Source organism: Venturia canescens, chromosome 4 (genome assembly GCF_019457755.1).
Source record: "Venturia canescens isolate UGA chromosome 4, ASM1945775v1, whole genome shotgun sequence".
Lineage (NCBI taxonomy): Eukaryota > Metazoa > Arthropoda > Insecta > Hymenoptera > Ichneumonidae > Venturia > Venturia canescens.
This window is the reverse complement of record NC_057424.1, coordinates 24301248-24326983: the sequence shown is the minus strand read 5'-3', so window position 1 is coordinate 24326983 and position 25736 is coordinate 24301248. Positions and strand designations below refer to the sequence as shown.

General features: G+C 39.8%; 1 protein-coding gene and 1 long non-coding RNA gene across 11 annotated transcripts in view; one reads left to right on the top strand and one right to left on the bottom strand.

The window, feature by feature from the left end:
• Positions 1-351: 351 nt before the first annotated feature.
• Positions 352-25736, top strand: part of Rbp6 (RNA-binding protein 6) — a 459964-nt gene continuing 434579 nt past the window's right edge. For 9 of the 10 annotated variants that reach the window (XR_006260574.1, XR_006260572.1, XR_006260575.1 and 6 more), the window contains exons 1-2: positions 358-2396; positions 4685-4725. Coding sequence is in view for 4 of the 10 variants with exons in the window: in XM_043416127.1 (XP_043272062.1) it covers positions 2332-2396; positions 4685-4725 (106 nt within the window). In the remaining 6 variants the exon portion in view is untranslated. Of the gene's footprint in view, positions 2397-4684; positions 4726-25736 lie in introns of all 10 variants that reach the window. The other variant, XR_006260571.1, reaches the window with a different exon arrangement.
• On the bottom strand, positions 2910-7885 carry LOC122408979 (uncharacterized). The gene is made up of 2 exons (XR_006260581.1): positions 7691-7885; positions 2910-3431 (listed from the first exon to the last, which is right to left on the bottom strand). It is a non-coding gene; the product is annotated as an uncharacterized lncRNA (long non-coding RNA).

The window sequence follows — 25736 nt, the reverse complement described above, 5'->3', positions numbered from 1 at the left end:
GCATATCCCACTCTCTGCAGTTCGAACTTGCCCTCTCGTCCCCGCTGCCGCTCCTTCTCGCGATCTCTCTCTCTCTCTCTCTCTCTCGCCGACCTCCCTCCTCCCGATCCACCGGCTCGCTTCATCCTCCGCATTCCCGGCTGCCGTGACTCGCGGGCGCTTTCTCACTCGCTCTCCCGCCGTCGAGCGCTCGCTCGCGGCCGCGTTCTCGCTTCCTCTTGTCTCTCGCGTGCTCACCCCCGCAAGCCGCTCCACGCCACTGCGCTCGCCCTCCCGCTCCTCCCTCGAGCCCCCGCTCTCTGCTGAACGCTGCCCCCCCGCACGCCACCCCGCGCTGAGAGCGCAGTGTCGCGTTGAACCTCTAGCAGAGCGCGTCGCACGTCCGAGTACCGGCCGCCGCCCGTCATCAGTCGCCGTACTAACGCGCAGCCCAACGTAACCTCTTTACCTTCTTAGTTTTTAGTAGTTCAGTAGTAGGATAACACCAACAACAACAACACACACACACACATACACACACACACACACACCATATTAATGAACCAACTCAACATTCGTATTTGAAGGAATAGGAAGAAAAAAAACGAACAAACAATAGATACATCGGGGATAGAAGGAAAATAAGGAGAGAGCGACACTCGCCGGTCGCTTTGCCATCCCTGTAAGAAGCAACAAGAATATCATTAAGAGGGGCTAATCATTTTCAGAAGCCCGATATCGTTGTTTCTTTTTTTTTTCTCCGAGTTACGAAATTAACAAGGACGTGAAACCTCGACGTGAAAGAGTGCCCAACGGACAACCTCATATGCGAACGTTTTCGCTGCTGTGAAAATCATTACAAGAGATAACAGTAGATGAGAAAGAATAGCATAAAAATATATCGGAGAACGAATCTCCTTCGTTTTGTTGGAGCATTGTGTACAACAAAGCGGAACTGACAACACACGTGCTCTTCTTCTGCTTCTTCTTCTTCTTCTTCTTCTTCTTCTTCTGCTTCTTCTGCTTCTTTCAGCTTCCCTCCGCATATCGAAATCATTTGACAAGCATCCGAGGCACAAAGAAGTCCTTCTGAGCAGCAGCTAAATACGATATTGAATAATTTGAAAAAATAAAACTCCGCGGTGGATTTATTGTTTTCTTTCTTCTTCTCATTCGTACTCTCCGCTTCTGCTTTGTCTTGGTCAACTTGAAATCTTGGAATCACCTCGACTCTCGCACAATTGTTAAAAATCATAGAACGTATGACTGTTGACGACGAGGATTCGAAGAGGATCTCGCGTTATTTCCGGCCTGTCGAAAACACAGAGAGCCTAATTAATAATTAGATAAATGATAAATCGTAACCGGATCGTTACCAGGACGAGAAGAAGCGCGGTTCGATTGATAATATCGTCGGAATAAACCGCTGAAGGAGTGTGTCTCGCATCGTTCAAACAATCTTGTTCATCACGCTGGATCGTATGTTCTCGTGGTGCGTGTGACAGTGCGCGTAAACACAAAGATCGAGCCGAGGATTCATTCGATACGCTTGATCGACGACATTAATAGTCCGAATAAATGAAGGAATTACGGCTCTCTCGTTAATTCTCGTTAACCTCAATATCTAATCGTCTAATCCTGCTGAAGCACAAGTTAAAGTCCCTCTCGGTTGGAAATTCGAGGGCGGGAGGGAGGCAGGAAGGAGACCTCTCACCATCGCGAAAACCAAAGTTCGGAGCGAGCGCTTAAAGCTGCCAGAGATCCCGAGGAAAGTCTGGGATAAAGCTCGAAAGGATTTTTCAAGAGCGTGCAAGTGCGGCTTCGAGTTTACCCGGCTAGTGGCAAAATACACACACGCGAGCACACTAACACAGTAGAGTTTACGCACGCGCGAAAAAAAACAAGGAAGGAGGTACGAAGAGCGCGGGCGCGCTTCGAGCCAAAAGCGAGAGAGAGAGAGAGAGAGAGAGCGAGAGAGAGAGAGAGAGATTGAGAGAGGGAGGGAGAAAGAGAGAAATAGAGAAATAGAGAAAGAGAGAAATCGAGATCGAGATAGTGTAGACAAGATCTCTGCGGATTTTCCGTGTGTGTGTTTGTGTGTGTTCTCTGTGTTTCTCCTCTTCTCATCTCCGTGTGTGGGTGTGAGTGATTTTGTGCATCAAAAAGTAGATATATCAATCTCAGTGAAATTATTTCAATAAAAAGAGAAGAAAAGTCAAAGGGATTATATATTCCAGTGGTGTTTGTCTGTGCGGGGCAAGAGAAATCATTGGCTTCGCGCAAAGCGACTAAAATAATAAATCAATTGATACAATTATTGTTGTTCGGTAATCGTCTCGTACTTTGTGCATCATGGAACCTCAGAATCAGGAAATTGTCGCGAGTGCATCTTTCGCCGAGGTTCCCAACGACCCAGGGTACGTTGTTTTTTCCCATTACGTTTTTATTTTTATTAAATCAACGTTATTACAACAAAATGTATAGAGGCACTCAGTGGCTCCTATATATTTCACGAATTCCATAAGTGTCACGTGTGTTGTTGTTGTTTTGAGACAACTTCGATCTCAAGCCGTTTCAACCCAACAGAAACCACGGGAGGGGGTGATCAACACGCGTGGAATCGTACCCCTCGATGCGCAAAGACCTCCAGCCGGTACACATTTCCCCTTTCCTCTTTCCCTCCCTTGCTCAGTTTCTTTGCTCGTATATATTCGGCTTTTCCTCTCTCTCTCTCTTTTGCGATTCACCTACTCCCGACCTCCTCTTGGCTACCCTCGATTCAATCCCGGAAAATTCCTCCCTCACTCTTTCTCTTGCTCTCCATTTTGTCAATTTTCGGTACTCGATATATCTCGAGGAAATAATTTTTTGGTTTTCATTAGGTCCGCGAGGCTTTTATGATAATAAAAATATCTGCTCGTAATTACGAATTTTGTATTTCGTTTTTTTTTTTTATATGTATCTTAATATAAATATTTTCTATCGTTCGAATTCTCTCAATAGTTTCGCTGCACATGTTTCTGAATTTTCAAGAGTGTTTCAATAAGTGCCCCGGTTGCCTACCGGTAAATACAGATAAATAGATAAATAGATCAGAAAAGCTTTTGGTGACGTTACTACTACCCACGCGTACTTTTGGCAAAATTCCCTGTGAAATGTTTCTCGAATACGAATAAGAGCTCTAGTTTCCTCACTCTCGCTCTCTCTCTCTTTCTCTCAGACATGTTGACGTTGATACCCCGACGTCCTCGTGCTTTACCATTCGATTTTGTGAATCGCGGGCAAGTCTCGAAGCGACGTAAACGCGCCTCGTAATCGTCTTTCCCGACGAGAACGAGAACGTCCCTGTATAGTTGTGGTCGTCGTAGCTACCACGTGACGCAGACGCATTCGAAAATCTCATTGCGATCACGTGGTGTCGTTTTCTTCCATCGTTTTGCGCATCTCGAAACCTGGGGAAGGGGTAAAAAACACAGCTCGCATATACCCGCGTATACTCATGGAAGGAAGGGCAGAATGCGAGAGAGAGAGAGAGAGAGAGAGAGAGCGAGAGAATACAGGACCATCGATCCTCTCTCAGGGGTCTTGTCACAAAAAGCCTTTTGGAGGGTGGTTCTCGGTGAATTTTCGGGTCGTTCTTAGCATATCTATTCATAATGTCCACGTTTTTCTTGCCCAAATAAGAATGCAGAATGTACTCGATCAGTTGAAATTTCGGAAAATACCGAAAAAATACGAGCAATGTCATTTGACGCGATGTCATCACCGCGTTTTCGCCAGTTGAAAATACGCTCTTGTCCAGAGTAATAGAATATATTAGATTCGAATCCATGATTAGATAATTAAAGTTTCGAGCAGATTATTTAAAGAGGCGAACGATAGGAGCTACTAGTTATCTCATAGCCAAAGTTGGAAGCTCTTACAACGAACGCGTGTTTCCATGCGGCAACGCGAACCTACATTGAAAACAGCAATTCACTGCTTGGCGTATTTATCTTTCACCAGTGATTAAAGATGAAGAATTAGAGCTTGTTTCAGATCCAGACGATTTGAAAGAATCATAAACCCCCACGTTAAATGGACTGACATGACTTCATGTTGATACTACATGTGGGTTCGATATCGACCAATCGCATGTCTATACACTCGAACTCGCATAACATTTTAACCTCGTTAACGACGTAATTTTCCAACTACCAATTGCCAATAGAAATTTCGTTCACTTGACACCAAATTCAGACTGTTTTATAAAAGTATTTATAATAATTTAATCACGACATAAATGAAAAACATTTGGACGTTCTGCATATGGAGAAGGATGAAAAAAAAAAAGATTAACAAATTTCATTTCGTCGATTCATTTACGATTTTTGTTGAATCGATTCACCATTCGAGCACTTAGCACGAGGGGGGGGATAACAGATTATAAAGAAGTACATGATTTCCTTAGGATCTCTCGAAAAAGTAAAAAATAAAAAAAAAAAAACATGAGTTTTTCCAACTTTTTATAACTTTTGAGAGCCAATTTGAAGTTTTATAGGTTCATTCGTATATAGTTTTTGAGTCGATAAAGTGAGGGCGAAAAAGAGAAAATAATAAGGTTTGTAAATAGATAAGATTGAAAAAATGATACCAACTTTGAGCCACGTTCATAGTTATGGGAATTTTTCAACTGGTTTATATATGCTTTCATTTTTTTTTACAGAAAAATGTTCATCGGCGGTCTTTCATGGCAGAGCAGTCCAGGTGAGTGATTTTTTAAAAAATTCTTGGAAACATCTTTATTCGATAGCAATGATGATCACGCAGGTTTGGTAAATGACGAAGAGAATGAAAGGTATTTTGGAAAATGAACTGATTCCAAATCAGTCATTGACTGATTTTTTAATTTCACGAAGCATCGATGCAGGTTGAAAAACTATGAATTGCCGATTCGGCAGGGAACGAAATTGGAGAATTACTGGAATTATTGGAGGGTTTTTTAAAATCATTTCGTTGGACTCCAACGTTGCAAACTTCAGTGTCATACTAGTCAGTTGAGAGTCTTTCCACATTTTTTCAAAGCAATTACCTCGGTCATTCGTATATACAGTAGAGTATTAGTAAAAAAGCATTATCTTCATTTTTTAATCGGAAATAGTGTTTAAGTTGAGTTAATCGCAGAAAATATTTCATGCCGAGTCTTTCACATGCGATAGTACATGGCGAAAAGGCAACTTTTGCTAACGTTGAACGTAGTCAGTTGACAGATTAGATCAGAGATCGCCTTATATAAACTGAAAAAGTACAGAAAAGTTACGTTTAGGCTTGTAAAATTTGAAGATTTAAGAAATGGTTTTAATCCTTGACATCTTATATAGAAATATGTATCAAATTTTGAGTTGAAGATGATTGAAGGGATCAGTAAATCCCATATGGTCATAAGCGACATATTAATTTCTGTACTTTTCGGCTGTTAATATTTCAACCAAACAGTCGATAAAGGGTCTTGAAATTTCATAGGCATAGAAAAGAAATCTTGGACTGTAAGAGATGAAATAATGATAATGCTTTCTAAAAAGAGCTCTTGCGCCTGAATACATCCTTAATATATTCAGATCTTGATCATTTTCAAGGCCTGCCAGTAGTTACGCACGTGCAGGAACTTGTTGTAGACAAATGAAATATGAAAAATATTTCTGCTTTCTCTATAAATATCTTACACATATGAGCAGCCTGCATTCGATTTTTTTCTCAAGCCCTAATCAGTTCTTCCCCGGCTCCGGACATGCATAAATCAAGATTACCGCGAACCTCGTATCATATGCAACCAGTGGGAAAATGAGATTTTCCATATAGTTTTTTTATTATCCCCGACACTTGTTTATTTTTCGTTTTTAAACATTTCTCTGGCTGACTATTTCGTCGAAGCCCCGTTGCTAGATTATTACAGAAGTCCAATATACGCTGCTCGGAAGTGGGACATTGCATGTATGCATAACTCGGAGAAACGCGTAAAAAAAAGCTCGAATCCTCCATTCCCCACTTCACATTCGAGAGTTGCGAAAATCCCGCTTATGTAGAACCGCACGAGCGTTCCGCTCATTGAACGATTTTTTGTCTTTCCCTTTTTTTTTTCCGATTATTCATTTTGCTCGCCCCGTTCGGATAAACTGGCACGAGTCATTCATAATTTATTCATTGATTCTATATTTCACACCAAGCGTACGCGACTACTACTACGCTTTGCATATATATATATACACTTATACCCCGATCATGCCTTTTGCTTTAATTAAAATATCAACTGTGAATATTTCCATTTATTTCCAATGATTTGGTTTTGTTTATTTATATTCTTCCCGCTATTGTTATTATTCGTTTCACTATTGTTTTTACCCCTAATCGATATAATTTCTTTCATTCAAAAGCATGAATATTCATAAATGTAAAAAACAAAAAAAAAAAAACAAAATAATAGCACCATAAAACCTCTTTCGCTACTATTTTTTCACTGCAGTTGCCCGTATATAATTAAAATATTTACTTTTCAATAAAAAAAAAGGTAATTATGCTCCATAACTTATGGAAATAATAAAAAAATGTCAGTTTTCCCCGGTTCAAGACTTTCACAGCAAAAAAAAAAAAAATTTCCCCTAAAATTGGGGTGGTGCTCCACTTCTGCGTAATTACCAAAAAAACTTGTAACGCTTGAAAAATATTATCCCGAATGTATCGGAGGAGTTTGAATAAGGCGTTTTGAGAAGATTGGAACGTAGCTCAAAAAATACTATTTGGACATTGACGCGTTTTCAGTAGAGCAAAAGAGGAGGAGGAAGACACGAAGGAGTAGTAGGCTCATTAGCGTTATTTGCCATCGTTACATAAGTCTTTTCATCTCTTTCCTCTCCTCCTTCTCGCCATGCTCATTTTTTGTTCTTTCAGTTTTATTCTTTCACAAAACGTCGAGTAGCTAGAAATTTTTTTTCACTCCGTCTCCGAGTCGGGCTCGCTCGTTTCTTTTCGCCTTTTTGCTTTCTCTCCCTTTCTTCTTCGCAGTTTGCCAAGAATCTCTCGAATCTCATACGGAGTTATTTCAGCTTTGCGTATCCAATTAGAACACCAAACGAGTTTATTTTTGGTCAAAATTAGAAAGAAAAGAAAAGGTAAACGATCAATAAAAACCTAGAATTTATACATGTTCTCATCATACCTCCGTTAAATTATTATTGTTACTCACTTCAACGATTTTCTTCGACCGTCTGAATAATTAGTGTTTACTCGACAAATCGAACCAATTAGAGCTACGAGAATTTTACTGGTTAACGATCTTTTATGGGAGCACAATTTTTTTCGCCTCTCGAGGTCGTTGTCTCGAGTGGCGTGTATGCATATCGGAAAACAACTATGCAGATTTTCCTTTCAACAATATACAATTGGCGTCGCTTTCATCCGGTATATCGACTAAAAGTTATCATGGCCTAATTGATGAAAAATTCAACATTTTTTACACGCATCTTTTCCCTGTCTTATCAAATAATAAAATCAGCAACGAAAGTGTATTGTCGTCACAAGAATTTTATTTACAATATTTTCAGTGGATCAGGTTGAAAAAAAAAAAAAAAAACTAATATTGTCCAATTGGAAATCGAAAATTGATTTTATATACGAGTGATCGCGCGGAGTTAGGATTTTAATGGCGGTGCATTGGTTCAAGTATGCGTCCACTTACGTTCTCTTCGCGTTCTCTTGAATTGGTCTCTGCTCCAAGAAGTCGTGTACGAAGCTCTAAGGTCTCTTTCTGATGCAATCCAGCAACTACTCCCAGCTATTTTTCTCCCTCCCCTCTCGCCCCGCAATCTTCTATTCCATCCCCTTCTCCGTGGCGGCCTTTTTCTACGTTGCTATTTTTAAACGTAATTGCAGCCGGACGGTTTTTAATGGGCGAGGCCAGCAGATGGATCCGACGCACAACGAAGAGATGCGGAAACTCATGGACGTTCAGATCTGTGACTATACATGCTACTTTATTCACATACTTTGAGTTCACATCTGTCCGAACGCGCTGTCATTCGTCTTGCAGAAAATGTTACGTCGCGCGATGAGCACACATCATTTTTCTCGTGGCTCCAATGATTTATTTAATTTTCAAATCGCATCGTGTCACTGCATTATTTAATGCACCAATTTACTCCAATTAAACGAGAAAAATAGATTTTTCATATTTTTATGGATTTTTATGGTCAAACGTTAAGCGACATGCATTTCCCAAAATCATGCAAAAGAAGCTTACGCGCGCAACAACTGCTAACGTTCCGGATTTGTTTTTCTTCTGTCATTAATCTACTCGGATAAAGTACTGATCTCTCGAGATTCTGCACGATTATTTCAATCAACGAAATTCTTTTTAATCGTCATATTACAGTTTTTACAGTACGCCCATTGACTTGAAAAATCTACTCTCGCATTATTGATACAAGTTTGCCAGAAAAGAAAGAAGCGTGCAAGTAAGTAAAAAATAAATTGTCGAAGCATAAGCGTTGCGTGTGAAGATTCTACGTGATTTAGAGCTAGGTAGAGTCTCGTGCCGCGTACTGGTCCAGCTGGCTTATAATTTCTTCCGTCACGTTTCAAGGATGAGACAAGCCCGACGTATGAAGCACTATCTCTTTCCTCCTCTATCTTTTTACCTCTTCCAATCTCGAGCGCTCGAGGGGGACTTTAATTACGCAACTAGGTCGAAAGGGACGCCTAATTTATTCGCGACATAGGTGGCTCGAGCTAGACAGAGCGAGAAAGACGCTAGATCGACGACCCATAGAACCCCCAAGGCGAGTCAAGAGTCAGCAGACGAAGACAGCGAGTTATATAGTTTCACAATGTTTCTCCACTTTATTTGTCTCTTTTTATCCCTACCTTCGACTGTTTGCCATCCTCTCCCATCAGCTTGTTAGCCCGGCGTTATTCGTTAACATTGCACCACTCGCGCGCGCGCGTATGCGTGTGTGTCCGATATACGATGTGTCTAAAAAATCATCAATGTCTTGACCCTGTTCCGCCTTTCCGTAGACAAGTTTTCAATAAAATTTTACTCCGATGGATCGTTTTTTAAATATCATTGTAGATTATCCAACACGACGTCATGAGAAATAAATGGATTTTGTTTTCGCTTGAAAATTTCACAATTTTAACAATTTCAAACACTTTGAATACGAATTTTTGGACACCCTGCTCATACGCGCATTGCATTTGCGGGGTCAATGACGCATTATCCGCCGTAAGGCGCATAATTTGTCGCGACGTTTCTTCTGCGTCCGAAATTCGCTTATTCTCGGAGTTTGTAACTGCTTCATAAAACGAGATAACCGATCTCTAAGTCCATTGTTTTTTATTTCTATTACCGCTTATTTACTTTCTTTTTTCGATCATTTTTTCAGCATAGGGCGTCATTTGGATTGCGCTTTTGATTGAAATTTCATTATTTTAGGTGGAACAATCCGGTAGTACTAATATACCTATATTTTCTACCTTCGATGCAAGCTACGATATCTTTAGATCTAAGACCCGCGTCGCAGAGAGAAAACCCGATGCAGCCAAGAGGTTTCGGAGTTCATTCATTAACAGCTTGTCCAGGTTTCTTTCACCCAATTCATACGTAACCAACCGTGAATTGGCTTGGTGGATACATTTGTGAAATAGCATAACGTCTGGCCGGTATACATATGTCGTTTCTACTTATTCCCTCGTCTTGCATGTTCCCGATTTAAAGAAACTTTTTATAATTCAACCGAGAGAGGAAAACTTGCGTCGCGTTAAATTCTCATTGCAAACAATATTCTCGTCTGCTGTGTATATAGAACAAATCAGAAACAAAGCCATCCTGAGATTGACGAAATTAAATAACTATTAAGTTTTTTGAATTTCGGAAGAGCTGGCAAACAACGATGCTGAAGTTTGTAACGTTCGAGTACAACGAAACGAAGGAAAAAAACACATTTGTAATTCACCAATTTTTTATTTCACGAAGCATCGGTGCAGGTTGAAAAACTACGAATTGTAAATTTGGCAAGGAACAAAATTGGAGAATTATTGGAGAGCTGTTTACATAATTTCGTTGGACTCGAACGTTGCGCAAACTTCAGCGTCATGGCAAATAAATAAATCTTCATTGTTTTCAATCCAATTCTCGGAGCTTTCATCATCTGGAGAATTTTGACACATCAAACCTTTATTCAAATATTACAGCTCGTTATTTCACCCGTAGGACGCATGCTCGTCCACGGTTTATATATAAATAAATGGAATGGTCAGTCGTCTCTGGAGCTCCGATCGGAGCACTCATAGAGGTTTATAGTACACGGGAGACAATAATCGTGAGTGGCGCGGAGCAAGAGAAAGAGTGACAGAGGGAAAGCGTGTTGTCTCGAACGAGTGATAACGCTTTAAAAGCCAAGAGTCTGCGGAAGAAATATGCATAATAGAGCTTTTACGCATATACCTAATATAATAGAGTGCTGACACTTGGCCAACAACTGGAACGAGTAGTCTGACCCATATCTATGGATATATCCCATCCAAAAAATGTGCAACACAGATATGTAATTCTTGAATCGATGACAATGGATAGACCGACGGAGAAACGGTTCAAAAGAGAATGAAAGAAACAGAGAAAGAGAGAATGAAGGAGAAGGGGAGAGCGTTATTGGATCCATCGTCACGTAATCTGTGCATGCGCCGAGTCCTTCGTTCACAGTGAATCGAGAGACTATATCACAAGCTACGGAGAGCCGAGCGATGATACACACATCGATCCCAGATCGATGAGTTTATATATTGACCGGCTTTCCGCAACATTCATTGGTCACGTAAACAGATCCAATAAAAATGAATCTCCGAAAAAATAGCAACATCGTATTTGATGTTTAAATTAATGTCAATAGCATAGTTGTAACAGTCATAATTATAATAATTATTATTTTTTCATTTAGACATTATTATAATTGTAATAATTTCTAGTTATTTTCTCCTTCATTTTTTGAAGAAAATTTGAGCCATAATTGTTTACGGATTAGAATTTTCTAGAAAAAATTAGCAATGACTGTGTCCCTATAGTGTTGAATGTCTCGTCAGCAGGCTGCATTTCTAGCAAACGTTTATATAAAAAAATCGACATTTCGCAATGATTAAACTGGATGTGTGAGAAGACTATTTTTTTCGAGACCTACAGTCTCACAGGTTTGCAGCCCACTTCGGGGCTACGTCCACCTAACTTATATATGTATGTATATAGAGAAGCGACCTTTTCTCTGTCCGAGTTTTATTCTCTGTATTATATGCTCTTCGCAAATGAAACTTACCAACGTCATGGGAGGTCACAATTGTCATATAAACTGTGGTGGTTATATACCCCGACAGTTTTACCCGCGCCAATTTTTTGATTCATTATTGAGAGTGCTCGACAGAATGACGTTCGATATCGAATTATCCAAGTTGATGCTACACTCTGGTTTGTGACGGAAGATTTGATTTGATGAATAGATTGTGACTTTTACTGCGGTGTTTGATCTCTGGAATGAGGTTGAATTTTTCGACCGAGAGAATTAATATCATTTTTCACAAAGCAATCATTTGAAAATTCATCAAATATCATTATTTATAACGCGATTCGCACAAAATTGAAAATTTCGTACCATTCGCCTCGGATAAAATGTCCGCTCGAATAATTTATTCGTTCTTTTTAGCAATTGCGATCGTTGCATGAAGAATTTTTAAGAGCCGCTCTACAGGCTGCTATTTCTTTTTGCTCGTTTCCGGCTTTTTTGAAACCGTTTTGTCAATTCATGAGAGAGAAAAGTTTCGTTCCGGATGTCGTAGCTCTTCGAGTGTCATACGCACGTGTTGCTGCGATGTTACGTTCGGTGCTTCGGTATTTATGGTTTATCTTCGTGTGTGTATATTATATCAATGTTTGATGTGCCAATGCGGCTGGCGGTTTCTAAGAAGACAGATCGTTATCTGAGTTAATATTAAAGTTAAAGCGCGTGAGAGGAAAAGAGAGGAGATAAAGAGACGCACACCGACATACACACACAGAAGAAAGATAAGAAAACTACGGATGCATAATCCGAGAGATAAAGTGTACAAACTTTAAATGCCCAAGGCTCAGTATTCTCGTGTGAAATAATACGAATGGCAAGTGCATTATAAAAACTTTGTGAATATTAATTTTCAATTGCATTGCGTTAGCGTCGTTTCAACGATTTATTCACATTAATTTTTAGTCGGGCTATCTCGTCTAGTCTTTGAACTCGATTACGAGAAACTCCGAATACGTCGATATACCCGTTGCACTGCTGTTGTAAAATGTAGAAATGATATTCAAAAGGAATATAGAATGCCATTTTTTCGGTACAGAGGTAAAAAGCTGGAAGAAGATGAACAAGATTTTTGCAAATCTACTTTGAATTCTCGAATGCTGTAATGTCACGTCTTTACTCTCTTCCGATTTCCGACACTGACTTATATGCGTATAAAGCATGAGTTGGGAATAGCCGGATGCGTTGGTAAAGCATATACGCCCTCATTTACGCGGAAAGGAGGAAGCGATTATGTCGAGTGTAATAATACACATGTGAAAGCGAGTACGTACGGCATTCGCATATACGTATGAATGTACATTTTTTGACATTTCTCTGTCTCTTGTACGGAGACAATAAAAATTGAAAAAATATAAAATAACGATGCGAAACGAGTTGTTGTGTTGGAAAGATAAAGCGAGGAGATGCTGAATAAAATCTGTCGAAACTGGGAAACATAGAAAGAAACTTTTTCGCTTCAATGCTTGCAATTTCTCATGAGTTCCAACACACAGCTCGGTTCAATTTGTGACGATTAACGAGTGAATGAAATTCATGCTTGCATATAAACCTTTTATATACGAATTCTCATGCATTCGTTCGAGCTCTCCCTCGTTCATTCATTATTTTCACTCTCTACCCTCCTCCCCTTCCATTTTCACTTCGTTCCGTTTGTTTTTCGTTCAATTTGTTCGATGTACACTTTCGTCAAAACTGCGTTGTAACTCAACGGACGTGTTCGATAGAGAATACAAGCGAATGCGCGAGAGTTAACGGGGAGTGCTGTTTTCCCGTTGCAGTTTTTCCTCGCTTCGTTTCACCCTCCTAATGTTGCTGGTTGTATAGAACTTGACGTAGCTACTGTTTCATACGTTGATACTTACGCGGATACGCTTGGTGTCCGGAATGTTGTTTTCCAAATTGACAAAACAGCTGTGCATCATCCCGACTGTGGTCGATCGTGATTCATACATCAGCAGCAATAATGCATCGACGAATGATAATAAACTTTAAGAATTACCCTTTCCGGACATCATTAAATAGTCTCCATTTCATTTAGCGGACACCTGGTTTATACAGACGCAAAGAAACCTATTTTATCTACGTGTGTGTGTGTGTGTTTTACCCAGACGTATATAAAAGCACTGCATGTAACAGAGTTATATTGTTGGGCAGATCATATACACAGTGCTCGTCGTCTCGGGCTCGTGAACAGCATTCACAGAACGTTGAACACGCAACGTGTGTTCACATGCAGAGACGACTCCGACGCCGATGTCGCGTTTTCATTGTTCTCCGTTGTGTCGTGCCCTCTCGTCCAGTTTTATGAACGATCCGCAACGCGTCGGAACGTAAACGAAAGAACTACGAGAGTGCAAGCTGGGCTCACATTGTTTACGGAAGTCAGCTACGGATCGATCTGTCTTGATGCGTGCTTTCATTTTTTCTTTTCCTGACTCGCTCGATGCTACTGAGGCAGGCTCAGATCTATGAACAACTCGACCATTATCACTCGAATCTCCCGTTTTTCTTTCTGCTCATCTATACTATGTACACGAAAATGGGAGCATCATTACTCTTGTCAACTTGTAAGATTCCGAATACCAGCAGCTCGATCTTATCCTGACAATCGAACACACACAAATAAACGATCATTTAGTTTTTCCGAATATTCACACAAAAAAATGGTTGAACGGAGTTCCGCGTATGGCCGAAAATGATTTCTTTTTATTTCATTCACTCGACTGTAAACACCCAACGACAGTGACTACTCCAAGTGTCGTTCCATTTCACATCCTACTCTTTCTCATTCCTGTCTCGTCCCAGCAGCGTGTAACCCAACCCTTTCCAGATGAGCCGCCATTGCCATCAACGATGGAATCATCTTACGGATACCGCATACCAGTTTTCCATCCACAATCGTCTCTCAGAGCGGTTTGCGACGTTTCTTAACTTTTTTTTCGATCCCCTTCTGTCGATGTGACATCCCCGTATCATACTACCAAATAGATACACACTCGGGGCAGGAGCAATAAATGTTTTGCAGAAAAAATATTTTTCTTATATATCATCACGAAAAAGAGTATTGGAAGCAGAACGAATCAGTCAACGTGACTTATTTGAGTTTTCGTAAGAGAACACTGAAGTTTGCAATGTTGGAGTCCAACGAAATGAAGGAAAAATAACATTTGTAATTCACCAATTATTTATTTCACGAAGGATCGGTGTAGATTGAAAAAATTCGAGAGTTGCTAATTCGGCAGGGACGAAATTGGAGAGTTTTTTTTAGATCATTTCGTTGGAAACTTCAGTATTACCGTTTGATCGAAATGAAAAGGAGTTACGCGCTTATGCAAAATAATAATGGCAACGGACGACGCGTGGTAAATTTTAATTTTCGCGATTGAACGCTGTCCTTCCTCTCTCGTTTATCTAGCCTTGGTAGGTGTGCCACTGTTTGTTATTGTGAGAGCAACGGGATATAAAGGGACTGCGGAGAAAAACGTTTTTTCCAATACTCCCGTTAAGAATCCAATAAACAAGAGGGAATTTATGAATCATTTTGAAAACTTATAATTTCCAGAGCTTCCGGAACCCCTCAATGTCATGCAGAGTTCAGAAGTAATTATATTTCCCTCTTTCCGTCCGGACTCATATTATGAAAGTATAATGCATCTTGATAAACTAATTTCCCAGTGTTCTCACCGCCTGAATTTTCTCTCTAACGTTGGATCCCGACACCTTAATGGCCAGAGATGCATAAGTCGGCAATCCATGTGGTACATGCCTCGTGGGTGTTGCCAAGATACGGTTTCACATATCTCACCATTCATCATCGTCCCCGTGGTTTGTAGATAACGCGAACGATCGAGTTCTCGGTGATCCCCTTTTTTCTTTGACCTCAAATTACTTTTTTTCTTCCAGTATCGACCTCGAATCTTAACTCTGTCGAATAAATGCTGTTTTATGCGATATTTGACGTTTCACAGTGACCTCTTTCTTCATTGGGAATCACACTCGATGTTTGTTTATTCAATTCGATTCGAAATAATTTCTATGGAGTACTTCCACACACAAAAGTACCTTTCTCTCTCTCTCTCTCTCTCTCTCTCTCTCTCTCTCTCTCTCTCTCTCTCTGAATGTTCTCCTGCGAATCTGTATCATCATTCCGTTATCCGTGCAATTACAATGTGGATTCTATAGAGCATATAACAAGCTTTAGGAGACAAGAGTTACGTGCTCTGTCGGATTGGCACATGAGATATTAGGAGTATCACTGTATCGAGATTTAACAACAGAAGGTAGCCTAACCCACGTTTATGGTTTCTCCGTATGGAGCTTATGCTATTGAGTTCTCCGTCGTTCCAAACCGCGCTAATTACCAAGAGTAAATCGATCTCATGTTCGATATAAGCTTCGAAAGCCATGAACCAAATCGAACGCAAGCAGGCACGGTCGTCCATCGCTTCTCCGTTTGTTAATTCAACATTTCGTGTTCCATATGGAATTGATATTTTGTATTTGTCTTTATCAATCAAAAAGCTTTGGTTATTCCTCGTACACTTACTAACATAATTGCATAAGACATACTATCTTGATTTTTCTAGGTTTAATTTACCCAAATTTCCTTGGTATGCGTATTGCTCAGTTGACGTTCGATAGGAGAAGCGTCCGGTCCAATCCGACCGTTTACCTACCGGTGTGCGCGGAAACGAAAACACGGACTCTGTGCGCAACGCTCTATATTTATGAGTATCACGTGAGACGAATCCCCTCGCTGTTTGCACAATCGAAGTCACGGTGAATCTAGAGATGTTGCCCCGACGCCAATTATTAAAAGGAAAACTTTCAAACGGTCAAGTACACAGCGTCTTTGTCGTTTTTTACGACCAAATCCTATCACTTTGAACTTTAATTTTTCCTCTCTCCACCAATTTTCGTGTCCTCATGAAATCCTCCAAAAATGTTGCTCAAAACCACTTTTATCTGGGACATTGCGTCGCATTCGCACGAGGGTTAAAGTAAAAGAGTATTTTTTGGATTCGAGTTGGTTGGCTCTATGGGAATATTTGGAAAATCTGCTGCTAACTTGACGTATGGTATAAGAACTTGCGAGTGCATGACTAAGTGGCCACCCAATTAAGTATTTGTCTTGTTCAAGACTACTTGTGACTAAGGAGATTCTTAAAGAGACTATTTACTGTCTCGTTTTTATATGAAAATGATATAATTCGCTTGACTAACTGATGAATATTTCATTGAAGCAAAATACTTATTTTCATATCGGCGTGAATGAGAAGCGAATATTTGAAAAAAATTGGTTATTCAACTTTAGAGAATATTATGCTTATTTTTAATCCCCTCAAACTTTGAGTTATCGTATCCAAAGAAATTTTATATCCGAACAGGATTAGATTTAAGTTTTTAGAGTACGGGCTAAACGTTTTTTTCATCGTTGCAAGGGATGAAGCTTCGAAGTATTGCAATTTCTGTCCATTTAGATTATCCGGATGGCCGGAGAGTTCATTTTTCTAAAGCACGCACTTTTTGTCATGAGAATTCTTGGAATTTTCATGGGAACCTGTTGGGGTTTTGGGTCCATTGTTGGTCTTTCATGGCAAAAAGAAGAAGATGGGAGAGAGACAGAGATGCAGCTGAATGAATGAGAGAGCGAGAGCAAGAGAGAGAGAGAGAGAGAGAGATAATAACGAGACAAGGGCGGCAGAACGAGTTAGTAGCGATGGTGAAGTGGTCGTCGCCGAGCGTCGACTGCGGCCACGATCCAACCACCACTTGTTGAGTAATCTACTTAGTTCGCCAAGCGAGCATCACTATATTATCCAACCAAAGCGGGAGAGAGAGACAGAGAGAGGAAGTAAGGAATGAGAAAGTGGCAGAGAGGAAAGAAAGAGAATATCGTGGAAAATGTATTTTTCTCGTGCCACAACTTCTTTGAGTCTTGTTCGTCGATTTTCCTCATCTTTGACTGTGCTTCATTCGTTTTGGTCTTCTTAAGTATCTCGTCACGTTGATTCAACACTTTATTATATAATTCTCATGGTCTCTGCCAACACTCTCAGCTGCTACAATTTGTATTTTTATATTTTTAAACGTTGAATCATTTTTTTGCTCTGTGTTCCCATTTCCAAATATTTCTTCTTTGTTTAGTCCGTTTTTTAAAATCTCTCCCGGATCCATTTCTATCAATTTTTTATGATTTGTTTTGGTTGGTATCGTTCATTCCTACTCTTATGAGCAGCAGCACAGAGTGCGTGGATTCATAAATCCAAACTCTGCGGTTCGTAAAAGAGGCCAAAAATAACCACCTTCATGCTCGAGAGCAATATCTCTCGCTCGTGTTTCTCGCCAACCACAGAATCTTACCTTCTCTCTCCTCTCCTCTTCTTCGCTACGTATTCTCTTCTCTCTTTCTCTCTCTTTCCACAGCGCTTACCGCCGTGCACCGCTACTTCAAAATTTAGCCTCCGCTTTCTCTCCAAGGACAATTTTTTCTTTCGAAGAACGAAAAATTCTCTTCATTCATCTCGAAATTAATGTTGAACATTGAGATTCATTTCTTTTCATTTTATATCTTGCAAATTTACGTTGCACGCTTCATATTCAACTTTTTTCATTCATACCCAAAAGTATTCTTCCACTCTCCAAAATTTGCCGAAATTTTCACCGGTTTATGACTAGAATATTAATTGTGGTTCATGTAATCTTGACTAAAATTTATCAAGATATTTTGTGCTCGCGTTGTATACACGCTATTCAATTACGCACCAATTGATGTTAGACCGTTGCTCCCCTTTTCTTCATGAGCGATAGAATATTGAACGAACGAAAACAAGAGGACACCGCTCGCATCAACAAATGGATCAAGAGCGGGATTCAAAGTGATTTAATCGGTCGAAAGAATAATTTGAAAATAAAATTGAAATTATTTCAATAATGTAAGCGAATCGCAATTAATCACATGAAAATATGTATTTTTCAACGTAAAGAATTATGGAGAAAGAAACTGCTTGATTCGTGACGAGTACGCCCACGCAATGAATACGTAATCTGCTCTGTACTCGGCACTCATCGAGACTTGCCCGACGATATTCAACTCCCTCCTCATCGCTCGATCGTAAAAAGAATAATCGCAACAGTTATAAAACGTAAAAGCCACGCTTTACGTACTGAGTCATGTTCGCCTGTTTGTATAACATCGCTCATTGCAAACTCACATGCACACGATCACCAAAGATGTATTAACGGAACAATTATTCACGAGCGCACGTGTGCATCAGAAGCCGATGTTACCTTGTGTACGAACATGTATGTAGGTATGGGGCATTCCGCGACAAATCGATCGACATCAGACCCTTTTCTATTTCGATTAAGATGCATGAATATCCGACCGGTGCTCCGAGGGGTGACCTCCTTCAAAGTGATGCTATGAGGGAGCCGCACGAAAATATACATCAGAAAGCGGTATTCATCAGTAGATAAATATTGAAAATCTATCATTATAAATAGATAACTCTAAAAATATTCACGAAGAAAGTTGATAATATTTTGAGAATGGAAAAAATGGGAAGAAAGATGATTGAACTAATGAGCGTTGAGGATTTGATTAAGTCTTTTGTCCTTAATATTTGACATTTATCGCGATATACGCGACGATCCTGTGTATAATTCTCGCGAAGAAAAGATCAGTCATTTACGGGAAAAGATGCTTAAATACGCGATGCACCTTTGATGCTCCGGAGGCATTAATGGCCCAAGCGGTATCGCGGCGATGCAATACGCGAAGCGTTCCTCGTGACTAGGAGCGCATGTGTCAGCGATGTGTTAATGACATTACGTAATGCCACATGAGAACGTGGCAATCAATATGGCCGCGTCTCTCGGTTCCTCACCACGTGTACTGCTTGTCTGAGCACTATTCATTCTCTCTCTTTCGTGTCTTATTATTATATCGAATATGTTTATATTTCCCTATTCGTTTGTGCTACGGATTGACCTATGAGTTTTGAAGGATTTTTATAAATTTTATAATTTTTCATTTCAAATTGTTATTATCATAAAAATTATTGTTTTTTTTTTCACACCAAGAGATGATGAAATAAACTGGTGCGTTATGAAAACCAATATAGGAAAGATCGAGAACGTACAACCACAAGATTATTAGCACTTCTTTACATTATTTATCACCGTCCGAAGCCCATGCAAAATTTCTCTGAATTCTCAAACCATGTAATCATCTCAATGTGTGTACCTGATTTGCGTCATTCGAAAAAGGATATCAGGAGAATACATTATTGGAGAAGTATGCATGGCAGTGCTCGTGCTGATTTGAAATATTTACCGGCAATTGTTACGCAGCGCGTCCTGATATATTTTTTAATTTCGTTAAGAATATATTTTGAGAAGAATATTGAATTGATAGAGACTTTATACAGTAGGTAGCTTTAAATGTTGAGCAGAGTTTGCATGCGCTTTCGAAAATTTATAGTATTTTGCCTTTATTGAGAAAATTTACCTATTTTTTTCGAATAATCCTGCTAATGTAGGTTAAAATTTGTGACGTGCGCGTGAATCATGAGCCAAGTTTGAGAGATTTCCGTTCATATAATTTTCTTTTTGGTCGTCGTGACTATACTACATCGCGTGTCCGTATATTCACAAGTTTGCCACCCATTCGAACTATTGGAACTTCATGTCATGATTGAAGACTTTACTCTGCAGTCCATACATTATACAAACCTTCATACATCTTCATGGATATCTACATTTATATATCGGTTCTTAGTGTTTTGTATGATTCACCCGCAGTCAGGAAGATGATTGACGAATGAAATTTCATAAAAACGTAAGATAAACCTCTCGTTTCTAAAAGTTTGTTGCTTCCTATTTTTATTCTTCTACGTGTATACTACTTGCTTTCATATCGGCTGAAAGAACAAAAGTTTCTTCGAGATGATATCTAGTTCAGGAATTCAAAAGTGTTCGGAATGGTGAAATAGAAGTAAATTTTTCTGTCGCAATTCTTTTAGATTTTCTCATTTTTATTCTGCAAAATTGTTTTTTTTCTCAAGACAATCTCTTGCATACAAATTCAAATTTCGTTACTTGCTCTTCAACCTCTTTGCCTCTTATTTCGCCCCTCCTTCCTCAGACTCTTTCAAAGTTCGTGTATATGGAACTGTTTTAGAATATAACAATAATCGAAACAGAGCTCCCGTACACCAAGTCACCTTATCCAATGGCAATACGGGTATCGATGCTAATCGATTGCCCCGAGCGATGTATCTTCGATGACATAACTCGAGAATTTATCGGCTCTATCCCAGACAACGCTCTTCTCCCATTCCTGAGCGTTATGCTTGTCCGCCGTATCTGTATATCCATGTATGCACCTCTAGGCTTATTTACGCGTGTTTGTGGATACGTGCGCGCGCGCGCGCGCGCGTGTGCATGTGAAGGGAGGGTGTTATATCTGCACGTGCATGTATTTGCCAACGGAACATTACGAGCTCCGTATCCAAATGTACACACTCTAATAGACAGTTTCTTGGATGTTTCTCCAATAAATACATGCACCATTAGCTTTTTAGTGTTTTTGCATTATTGAGGATCCTTAAAGCATCAGCTCTGGACGAACATTAAGGTTTGAATTATTCGGAGCTCTCATAGATCGATCTAGACGGAGCGTGAATAATTTTCCGGGGGGTCCTTCGATGAAGTTTTTTACAACGTTATTGACTCCCCTCCGCTGTTCCGTCAAGGAATAATAATAATAATTCTAACAAAATTTGAAAAAGAGTATTGTATGATTTTTAACAGTTCGTTATTGATTTCACTATTTTTACATTTTATAAATCCTAATCCCAAAGTGCGTTTGTTTGTTCATTTGTTTGTCCTACCTTCTCACCCTAACCGAGCAACAAATCTATTTGTTTTTTAGCATAGAATTAGTTGAAAGGACGAAGAGTAACTTTTAGCTCTGGACGGTGTCTTATTCCTCCTGGCAAAGTTTTTCAAATTAACACGCGAGCGAAGTCGCGGGTAAAAGCTAGCATGTCATATATTTTTATTAAATGTACGGTTGTATAAATTTGAGTCTTATTTAATCTAGGATATCCTTTGTTATTTATTATTTGCCGTGTGTAATATATACATTCGTTATTTAATTGAAGTTAATGAAACGTAAAAAATGCATTCATTAATTATCATTCAAGTTTATATGGATCCGTATACATTCTTCTACATGAAGGGATATATTTAGTTTTATGGGTGTATGCAAATCGAGTGCATGTGAAATCTTCCTTTCTCACTCTTGCTTTAGCTCCCTCTTTCGTATATACTTTGAACTTTGAAAGGCGTATAGCCGTTAGAAGGCTCGTAAATTCACAACCCTGCAAAGCTTCACCGCCATATCGCTTCCCCTAAGCTCGATATTTTCTCTCGCTCTCACCTCTTCTTCTATTCCTCCTTCATCCTTTTCTCTTTTCCTCATTCCCGTACTCACCAGCTCTCTTCTACTTCCGTAGTCTCTCAGCCGCTCTCAGTCGAATCAAAAGTTGCATAATTAATCTAGCCATGGTACGCTAAGGAGAGACAGAAAATATACTTTATATGTATACATATACGTTCAAGTGGCACGACGGCTCTCGCCAAGGTTTATCCTTTCCATAATCCTCGCTAACTCTTTAACGCCAATTAATATCGAGCCTCAAATTTTGATGGGCCAAATAGGAAAACTTAACCCGAGGATCGCTTTAAGCATTCATAAATCTCTGTTTACTTTATAGTCATGACAGTATTCGTTTATTTAATAAATACCGCGAAAGTTTTTTTTTTCAATGTCTCTGAATAGTTCGGTTTTGCTTTTTCCATTATTTGAAAGTTCACGAAATATACTTCAAATTTGAAACTCTATAATCGAATGCCAAATACGAATCAGCATCATCGAATTCATTTGAATACTCTACCGAGGAAGAGAATTTTGGTTCATCAAGAAACGCGATCCTTAAATTAGGATATATCAAAGTGTGTAACTCCAAGTAATAATGTGCAAAATAAAATCGATATTTATCAAACATTAGCACATTTGCACAATAACGTAATACTTACGAAAACATATTTTTCGCATTATTTGCTATTATTTTGTTTTTGTGTTTGTTTTTATATTCAGAGGGATTCATAGAGCCTCCTTTATAGGACAGGCTGAGCTTTTATTGGCAGAAAAGTCGTCATTTTAAAAGGGCAGTAGTATCATCTTAGAAGAATTAAATTCTTTTTCTTTCCTCCTCTCTTTTGTTTATTTCTTCTTCTTTTAGCGGTTGACTCTCACGTTCTTCTTACTTCACCGTTTTTACTGAGGGCCGCGTTGCAATCGCGCGTCGATAAAAATTCAAAACAGCTCATTGTATTCAAATTCTCATGGGATAGCGAATTGTGTTTTCACCACGCTACGGAGATGTGTCGAGAGAGGGTGCTAAAAGCATTTTTACGAGCCAACAAAAACGAGAAAATCTTACCACCGCGAACGCACTGTAGTACGGGAGGAAATAAAAAAAGTAGTATATCGAATCGTTTTCAAAACGTGCCTTCTTGAATATTGGCGAATGAGAATTTGCTTTCGCATCATCCACTCAAAATTGTTAGACATGATCGCTGAAATATGTTTTACCTCCTTGCTGCAAAATTTATGAGCTAATTTATTTATTAAGGAATGATGAAGGAAACTGCTTTCTGCTAGCACTCGCAAGAAAAGTTATTCTTTAAAAATCCCAAATTTGATATCCGAAAAAAATCTTCGATTCCACGTGATAAATGTACATTTCAGAAAGCTAAAATGTCGTAGTCCATTTAATATCGAAATTGTTCGATAGCAAACCACGAGGAAGAGCGTAGTCGAGAACGATCGATTTTTATGATTTTCCACGACTATTTGTCAGGCATTTTTTTCTCGGAATTTTTTTCCCCCAGTGACACACAGAAGCATATTTTCTTGTTCGATCTATATAACGGTCACTCATGAACGAAAGCCGGCGCTGGAAGATAGACGGATATAGAGAAACAGAGAGAGAGAGAACGGGTCGAGGGGCGGGGGTGGAGGAAAAAAGAAATGGAATAAAGAGAATAAGAGAGTTGTGCAATAGTCTGTGATTCACTTGCAGATCGATAATACATAAGTTAAAGAGAATGAAAAAGAAAAAAGAGAGAATTGCTACTTTTCTTTCCCATTTCCTCGTTCCGGATAAGGTTTATCAAAAATTCATAATCAGTCCAGCAAGTGCTGGTGTGTAGTATTCTGCGGCAACTTCTTTTTTTTTTTTTTATTCTTCATCCTACCTGTTTCTCCCTATATTTAAGTTTGAATCTGTACGATCCTCCTCTCCGAAGGTATTTCGTACCAATACTTTGAAGTAAGGACAGGTTTTAATCAGCTCAAACAAGTATTATATATAAGAAAAATAAATAGTCAAATCGTGTATTCAATTGCTCCTAATTTTGGTGCATTTTCTAAATCACAGTTCAAGTATTTACGGAAAAGGATGCCGATAATTCTCATGAAAAATTAGGCATTGCGAGTTTTTCATCTATTTTCACTCCTGAGGAAATAGCTCACTTTTGCGAAAAAAAAGTAATCCTATCGTTGATGCCGCTCTAGTTGACTTCGGTAACTCCCTTGCATCGGAATATCAAAAAACACATGTTTAATTCAACAATATGACGGAATAAAAAGATTTCGTTTCGCCATTGATTTTTCGCCAAGATGTTTAAACATGTTCGGTTCATCCAACGTGTAAAATGACGAGTGATGATCCTCTGAAAACATAAAACAGATTCGACAGACAAATATGTTGAAGAATATCTTCCATTGAAAGGGTGAGATCGAGAATGTCAAGCTCTTCAATTAGGGCAGCTTCGTGGGCTCTTTAACATGAGCTTGTATCAGACACACATATGCATGTAAATTAACGTGAATGTAGTATATTCGGTGGGAAATGAGTATAGAAGAGTGAGGGATGTTCGGTGTACGTTTGCGGGTCAGGGCTTGGGGTTGGAAGAGGCACGAAGCGGTATGCGAGTCCTGCAGTGGCGACGTCGTCGTCGTCGTCGTCGTCGTCGTCGTCGTGTATAGTTGTCGTCATTCTCATAGCTCGACGCCAGCACCAGAGGCCTCCACCTCTACTTCATTTCTCCTCCTCTTCTTGCACCGAATCCTCCTCCAATTCATCCCCCTGACTTCTCGCTGGATAAGAGAAGGTAGAGAGACAAGGTATAGTCGGCAGTTGCGAGTTGAACAGAGAGAGAGAGAGAGGAGCGAGAGGGTTGCTGGGCTGCGTCAGATTCAGTTCAACCCTCTCGCCTCATCCTCCCCCTTCCCTTTATCCTCTCTCAGAGCGAGGGACGTCGCACGATGAATACGAACCCAAAAGCAAAAGAAAGAGAGAGAGAGAGGAGGGAGAGAGGGAGGGAGGATATCTAGCGAGTGAGGAAATACATGAGGAGAGGGTTGCGCGAGGGTGAGTGGGTTTGGTTCGTCGGCTCACCGCTATTGATTTTTCCCGCCAGACTCGCGCCCTCCTCGTCTCACTCGCACCTTCCGTTCCATCAGACCCTTTCATTCCCTCTTTGGCCCTATATCTTTCTCCCTCATTCGCTTCCTCTTCTTTCATATCATGCATTTTATCACGTTCTCTCGCTCTCCTCTCTCCTTCGTGCCACCTTTCACTCTCCAATCTACTTTTGATAGGAAGTAGCCCTCTCACTTCACCACAGTCTATCCCTCTTCTACTTTCCGCCTCACTTGCCCACTCTTCTCGGTCGCTGTACCTTTCTCTCCCCCCACCCTCCCTCCCTATTGCTCTCTTTCTGTTTTCTGTTGCGCAATTTGCCCACCTTTTCGTTTAATTCCTTCTCTTTCTCGAAATTTCGTTCGCCAGCTCTTCGGTGCTCTCTCCTCATCCGCATTCTCATCTTCCCGTATGTACCACTTCCAGACTTGTCGCACTTTATGCATCCTCGCGTATCCATATCCATGTACCGACCGATGATAAATTTGGAGTCCATTGTGTCGACCACAGAAAATAATTAACACTTGCACTTTTTCATTTCACAACAAGCCCTCCTCTTATCTACGTATGCATTTCTTCATGCGTATATTTATAGTTTCGAATATATATATTGTATATTCGTGTTGAAACAGGGCTCTCCAGCTACACTCTCGATTCTCGTGCTTGCCCTTCCTCCCCTTATTTCGCGGGTCATGCATGGCACGAGTTCAAACGCACGTGCACGCAATCATTCTTTTTTTTTTTATACCGCCTGTGTTCAGTAGTTACATTGTAATAGAGAAAAAAGGTATAAATTGACTTTCATATTCCTGAAAATTTTTGATTGCTCGGTGAAAGGGAT